The sequence below is a fragment of the Sinocyclocheilus grahami genome, unplaced genomic scaffold, assembly GCF_001515645.1.
Source record: "Sinocyclocheilus grahami isolate Dianchi unplaced genomic scaffold, SAMN03320097.WGS_v1.1 scaffold153.1, whole genome shotgun sequence".
Lineage (NCBI taxonomy): Eukaryota > Metazoa > Chordata > Actinopteri > Cypriniformes > Cyprinidae > Sinocyclocheilus > Sinocyclocheilus grahami.
Window position 1 is genome coordinate 2,817,359 of NW_015505332.1, and position 7,101 is coordinate 2,824,459.

At 37.6% G+C, this 7,101-nt stretch overlaps 1 protein-coding gene across 1 annotated transcript in view; it reads right to left on the reverse strand.

Moving 5' to 3' along the window:
* The window catches only part of LOC107592529 (CUB and sushi domain-containing protein 3-like), a 309,662-nt gene that overhangs the window by 169,534 nt on the left and 133,027 nt on the right, over positions 1-7,101 (reverse strand). The window contains exons 17-18 of the mRNA XM_016282061.1: positions 5,615-5,806; positions 4,909-5,097 (exon numbers count right to left, since the gene is read on the reverse strand). Coding sequence (XP_016137547.1) covers positions 4,909-5,097; positions 5,615-5,806 — 381 coding nt within the window. The remainder of the gene's footprint in view (positions 1-4,908; positions 5,098-5,614; positions 5,807-7,101) is intronic.

Below are 7,101 nucleotides of genomic sequence, written 5' to 3' on the forward strand. Positions count from 1 at the left end.
GAGGCCGGTTGGATATACTGCCAAATTCTCTGAAACACCTTTGGAGACGGCTTATGGTAGAGAAATTAACATTCAATTCACGGCAACAGCTCTGGTGGACATTCCTGCAGTCAGGCATGCCAATTGCATGCTCCCTCAAAACTTGCGACATCTGTGGCATTGTGCTGTGTGATAAAAATAGGCCTTTTGTGTACATAGAAAAAGTCTTAGATCTTTGAGTTCAGCTCATAAAGTGTTGCGTTTATAATTTTGTTCAGTGTATAACTCATCCGTTTAAATTATATTAAGCCTTAAAGTTCTGCATAATTAAGGGCATGTCCACTTGAGTGACAGGTGGATTGCCGCTGCTGTCACCGCCGTCGAGCTAGGTGGGCGTGGTTTCAGCATCCAGCTCCCACCTCTTTGCCCATTTTCGTTTATCCGGGAGTGACGTGCGGTGACGCGCTGCCTAGATGGTGGCGGCCCGCTCCGCCCACTTTGAGCTTCAAAAACTCTCGTCAGAAACCAACGGGTGACGTCACGGATACTACGTCCATGTTTTTATACAGTCTATGGTATAGCCATGCCCACGTTCTCACTGTTCATCACAATGCATTTTGGGATTGTCTTCTCCAAGAAGGATACCAAAAATTCCTTCTGCCATAGTTTTTAACCAAAAGAAGGTATTCTAGAAGGTTAGGCTGCATAATGAAGCTGTATCTACACTTTCTTTTTGGAAGCAAACTTATTATGCCTTAAAATGCCACAAAGTTTTGGAACAGAGCCACAGTGTGCAAACTGGGATGCAGTCATAGTCAGTGCTTCTTGAGATGTCCACACTAAGACCCGAACTTCAGAATTCAAGGAATGAAGGCAGATTTCCTCAGCGACTTCACCTTTAATGATAATGAATGTCAGCGTCACTCCCCGTGAGACGATAAAAGAGTCTAGCGCCTCAGGCTCAACATCTGCCTAACTCTCTCTTTCTTTCTTCCCTCCGGCACTGTGAAGTACCCAAAATATTTCCTCCATATTCAGTTAATTCAGAATGACATGAAGTCATTAAAATTGAATACGCCAAATGGGCCAGACCTGCTAAGAGTGCCCTTTTGGAAATAAGAACATTTTACCGGAAGGTTAAAGTCAACAAAAAGGACCCTTTTTACTTTCTTGATAAAGTTCCTAATGTTGTTCCAAATAAAAATGGTTCGACTACAACATCTTGCTCCTACAATCAAATTGCTACATTCTGGTAGCGAGTGCTCCTGAACCAATAATTTCCTGACAGATAAAATCACAGTTCTATATTTTATTTTACTGAACTTCTTGTGTCATTCAGAAACGTCACATTACGCAAGCAAAACAGGCAGTTAGCCGTTTCATTCTGACTTGAAGAAAGTTTTAGAAAAACGACAAATACCAGATGTCTTGACAGAGAGTCCAGAGCATCGGTCGAAAGTCTGGCAGCAAACCAAACATTCTCAGTGAATTCTTCTGGTTTAAAATTCACACTTATGCTGACAATTACGTCCAGCTGAATAGACCAAGTCTTTTGTCAACTCTCATAGTGCCACAGCTGTTCATAAAAAAAGACAAAACTTTGAGAACTCAGTCACAGACTTTTTAAGAATAGAATATGCAGTAACACTCTGAGCTGAAACCTCTATATATAATGCATAGGGAAGTGAATCATTACGATTCCAGTTCTTTAATGACGCTATTAATTATTCTTTTGACACTATAGAAAATAATAGGTCCTACGTATATAAACTAAACAAAACTAATACAATTTTGGCAACATACCTATTGTGCATCTTTAAATACACTGTTATACAAATAACCAGTAAGCAATTACACTGATTTAAAGGGATAGTTCACCCAAAAATGAAACTTTGATGTTTACTGTATCTGCTAACCCCCAGGGCATCCAAGATGTAGGTGACTTTCTTTCTTCAGTAGAACACAAATGAAGATTTTTAACTCAAACCATTGCAGTCTGTCAATCATATAATGACAGTCAATGGGTTCCACGGCTTTGAGAGGGAAAAAAATATACACAGACAAAACCAAATTAAACCCTGCGGCTCGTGACGATACATTGAGGTCTTCAGACACGAAACGACCGGTCTGTGCAAGAAACTGAACAGTATTTATATATTTTTTTACCTCTGATCCACCGCAATGTCCAACTGTCCTGAGCGCATTCACAACATCCGGCACGTGACGTCAAATAAATACGGTCTGGCAAAAAATTCCACGTTGTCTGACATATCAAAATCGTCTTCCATTGTGATGACCTGTACTTCTAAATATCTTTAGATCATCGCAGTGCCAGTGAACACATCCGCAATCTCTCTGCACTGTGTAAATAATGAGTGACGTATACGCGCGACAGATCGCTTCCGCACATGCGTCTACTATCATAGATATGTATACAGTGGTGTAATGTAACGAAGTAATAATACTTCGTTACAGTACTTAAGTATTTTTTGGGAGTATCTGTACTTTACTTGAGTTTTTATATTTCAGCCAACTTTTACTTTTACTCCACTACATTTCCGAATTAAAATGTATACTTTTACTCCGATACATTTCCCCGAAGCATATTCGTTACTTACTACAAAATAGTCAGAAGTCAAAAGAACACGGACTGCGGGAAAGCAGGTTTGACGAATAAGGTGCCTGGCATTTGCAAGTTAGACTCCTAAAAAAACAAGTGCACGCACAACCGTGGATGATTAATTTTCCACTCAAGTCGAGTCTGGGGTGTGCGATACAGCATTGTCTGCGATAATATGGTAAGTGTTGTTGTAAAGATGTGCAAACTGACATTATCAAGTAGGCTATATCACCAAATCACACACAGTGTGCACGCACGTTGATTTATTTGTCTATGAAAACTCAAAATTCCAGGCATTCTAAATTGTAGACGGCAAAAATGCTTCTGTATGCTTTTTATATTTATATAATTTGATATACTTAACAATCTATACCATGCAAAGAGTACTGTTTTTCAGCAGATATCAGCATAACACATTTAATAATAATTTTATACAAGTTCAGTAAAGCAATAAGTGACTTACATTTTAGACATAATATTGCTTGTTTTTGCTCAATTTTGCCAGCGAAAATAGTTTCAAACAAAGATCACAGCACAGTTTTGCGTCTCTGAGCAATGGTGTTTACTTATTGAATGAATCCGCTTTTTGAACAAATTGGTTGATAAAAATTATTCAGTGATTCACTCATTAACACAGTCAAATGCATTGTTTCTGAATGAATCAGTTGTTTGAATGAATCGGTTGAATCTCAATGACGCACTGATTAACAGTCACTTCCTGCCACCTACTGGTGATTTTAATTTCACATTTCTACTATTTTTTTCATGTTTTAAATAATTTCAAATATCAGTATTCAACGATTTATGTTAAAAACAAAACATTATTTATGCATCTGTAACTGCAGTTTAAATACATCCATGTCCCCTCTGATATACATTAAACTGTGTAAATACATCTAAATGCTATTTCAGATGCAGATTCCAGAAATGTTTTCTTATGTTGGAATGAAAGACACTAAGTACTGGATGAATTGCTTCTTATTCTTACCCAAAAATACAAAATGGAAGAAAGAGTTAAAACTGAACACAATCTTGCTACTCAAGCTGTGCATGAACATTTCAAGATTCAAGATTCCTTTATTGTCACTATACAAGTATAGTGAAATTTGAGCAATCCTAACAGTGCGGTCACATGTAACTTAAACATCTGCAATACAAAAAAAGAGAAAGTAATATGTAATATATATATATATATATATACAGTGGGGAAAAAAAGTATTTAGTCAGCCACCAATTGTGCAAGTTCTCCCACTTAAAAAGATGAGAGAGGCCTGTAATTTTCATCATAGATATACCTCAACTATTTAAGGGGGTCTGAATACTTTCCGTACCCACTGTATATTTGCTTCTTTTGCATTTACTTGTACTTTTACTTTCAATACTTAAGTACGTTTAAGATTTTAAAAATACTTTTCGTACTTAAGTACAATAAATATCACATACTTTAAGACTTTTACTCAAGTAATATTCTAAACGGTGACTTCAACTTCTACCAAAGTCGTTTTCTGGTAAGATATCTGTACTTTTACTTAAGTATGGCTTTCAGGTACTTTATACACCACTGTATGTATAGATGCCCTGTACGACCGCTCCAGATACGTTGATGCGTCCGCCATTTTGGAACGTATCATGGCCCGTAGAAACAGTCACTATTGAGGCATCTACTTATATGTATCTATGTCTACTATGCCAGAGCACGTACACGCATCACACGCCGGATGTTGTGAACACGCTCAGGACAGTTGGACATTGCGGTGGATCAGAGGTAAAAATTATATAAATACTGTTCAGTTTCTTGCACAGACCGATCGTTTCGTGTCTTAAGACCTCAGTGTATCGTCACGAGCCGCAGGGTTTAATTTGGTTTTGTCTGTGTGTGTTTTTTTACTCTCATAGCGATGGAGCACATTGACTGTCTTTATATGACTGACAGACTGCAACGGTTTGAGTTAAAAATCTTCGTTTGTGTTCTACTGAAGAAACAAAGTCACCTACATCTTGGATGCCCTGGGGATAAGCAGATAAACATCAAATTAAAATTTTTGGGTGAACTATCCCTTTAAGATTCAAGAGAACTGGGTTTATTTGGAACTGATGTTTCCTACTGTCAGAGAAATGACATTTTAGATGAGATGTACGTTTGCGATCTGAATTGAATGTGATGAGAATTATTATATGCATATACAGCCAGACTTCAATTAAAATGCTACTGAATATTCTTGAAATTGTTAATGTCGAAACCAAAGAACCGTTTAAATGAGCAGCGTTAATTAGTCTAATTGAGACGTGTAATTGAGATGACAGCTTACCGTCACATGTCGGCAGAGGGTGGCTCCACCAGTGGTTCTTCTCACAGACCAACTGCTCCTCGTGGCTCAGTCTGTATCCGGGCTCGCAGCCAAACCACACCACTGAGCCGATGGCCAAGTCCTGCCCGTAACGTATCCCATTTACGGGCACGCCGGGGTCCAAACATGAGTGAGTGTCCAAAGTGACGCCTGAAGCACAGCGAACACAAATTGAGATTATTTTATGTCATTTAAAGACATAGTTGAAGGTATAGTCAATTTCAGTTACAGTTTTATTTTGTTGTGCATTGAAGGCAAGTGTATAGTGTATAGGGGAAGAAAAGCTATATAAACTTACCTAAAATTAAATTTTATTGCATTGCATTGCACTGCACATTACATTTATAATTATTGTATTTGTTAATGTTACTTACTCCGTTATAACTATCAAATTAAGTAATTTGCATTGCATGCAGCTGTGCTGAAATGGATTGGCAATATGAACGCACAGTTTTTTGTCAAGCCAATAAAGCACACCAAATTGAAAAAAACGGGGTGAAAAAGGAAAAGAAGAACACAGAATCGTTAAGAAATAGAGAGAGTGAGACAGAATACTACAAAGAGAAATCCTCAAGCTGTTTGCTTGTGTGGAAAGACAGATATGATTCAAGTTGAAATATCATTTCTCAGGCAAAAGGCACCCGGTCTATAAAGACGGCTGACTCACTTTCATAAAAGAGCTTAAAGCCACTGTTAGAGCGACTGTTATCGGTGGTGAAGAGAAGATACAGGAAGTTGCCGCTGCTGAACAGGAACTGAGGGACTTGGGTGCCATTTAGAGAGGCGATTAGGGGCGAGAGGAGATTAGGCCCATCGTGAACCTCTAGAAAATCATAATTGAGTTCTGTTTGGAACCTGCCGAAAAAAAAAAAACAGATCAAAGAAAAGAGATATTACAACGTGAAATGTGTTTCTATCCACACACACAAACACATCCACAGCTCATTACCCATGGCTGCCCAACTGTTCCTCATTGACCGCCTCTTTTAATGAGAAGTCACAGGCGCAGCCAGTGTTCACGCTGCTGTTTATTGATGGGATCAAACCGCTTTGTGATGTGCGAATAAACACAGCTCTGCTGCAGTGAGCTTGCTTTAATGGAATAGTTGAGCTAATAATGAAAATACGGTCATTTGCTCACCCTCATGTTGTTCCAAACCTGTATGGCTTTCTGTCTTCAGTAAAGTAACACCTTTTACATAACGACCTAGTTTCTCTCTTCCAAGCAATGAAAGCATGTGTAATAATAATAATCAGGGGCTGAAAGCTCCAAAAGTTACATAAAAAGTACCATAAAATTATCATTTTAATTATTATAAATCAAAAAGTCACTCTTAAAACTTGTGCACCATATTCCAAGTCCTTTAAAAACATGTTAGCATTCTGTAACACAGACAGACAGACAGACAGATAGTAGGGTTGTAACGATACACTTATTTGTATTGAACCATTCGGTACGGTACGCATTACAAACCGAACGATTCATTGGACTAATCCTATTACATTTGGAAAATAAAATAAAGTGTGTGAAATATGTTTTCAGTGCCACTGTGCTCAACAAGGCAGCTCAAACGACGTAACAGCCTCCAAAGAAAAACACACTGCTCCAGAGTCAGGCATAGGCTGGACTAGATCGTTCTTTGCAATATGGCTAGTAACTAGGGCTGGACAATAATTTAATATAAATATATATGACAATATATATATATTTTTTTTCAATAACCGTGATATGATTTTTAAACATTTCCGATATTTCAATACGCGTTACCGGTGTTTTCCATACATTGATTTATTTGTGGCATTTGACTTCGTTGAATAAACATGAGCACTGCATGTTTCAAAACCAAAAAAAAGTGTCTTTGAAGAGAACGGACTGTCTTCAGAAAAGCTTCAATGTCATCTTTACTATAATGCCTGATAAAGTAGCATTTGTGAGCACATATATATGTTTGTTTGTAAAATGGCACAGTTTTATAAATATCTGAAAGTACACTCTTAACATCAAGTCAGTCAAGCATTATAATATGAAAATCAATATTATTTAATGATAGAACTTTAGTAATTAGAATTAAAACTTGATAACATGTATGAATGCATATTAGTCATTTTAACTGAACTTCAGACTGGTGGTGGTGCTTTTTTGGTCATTCAGTG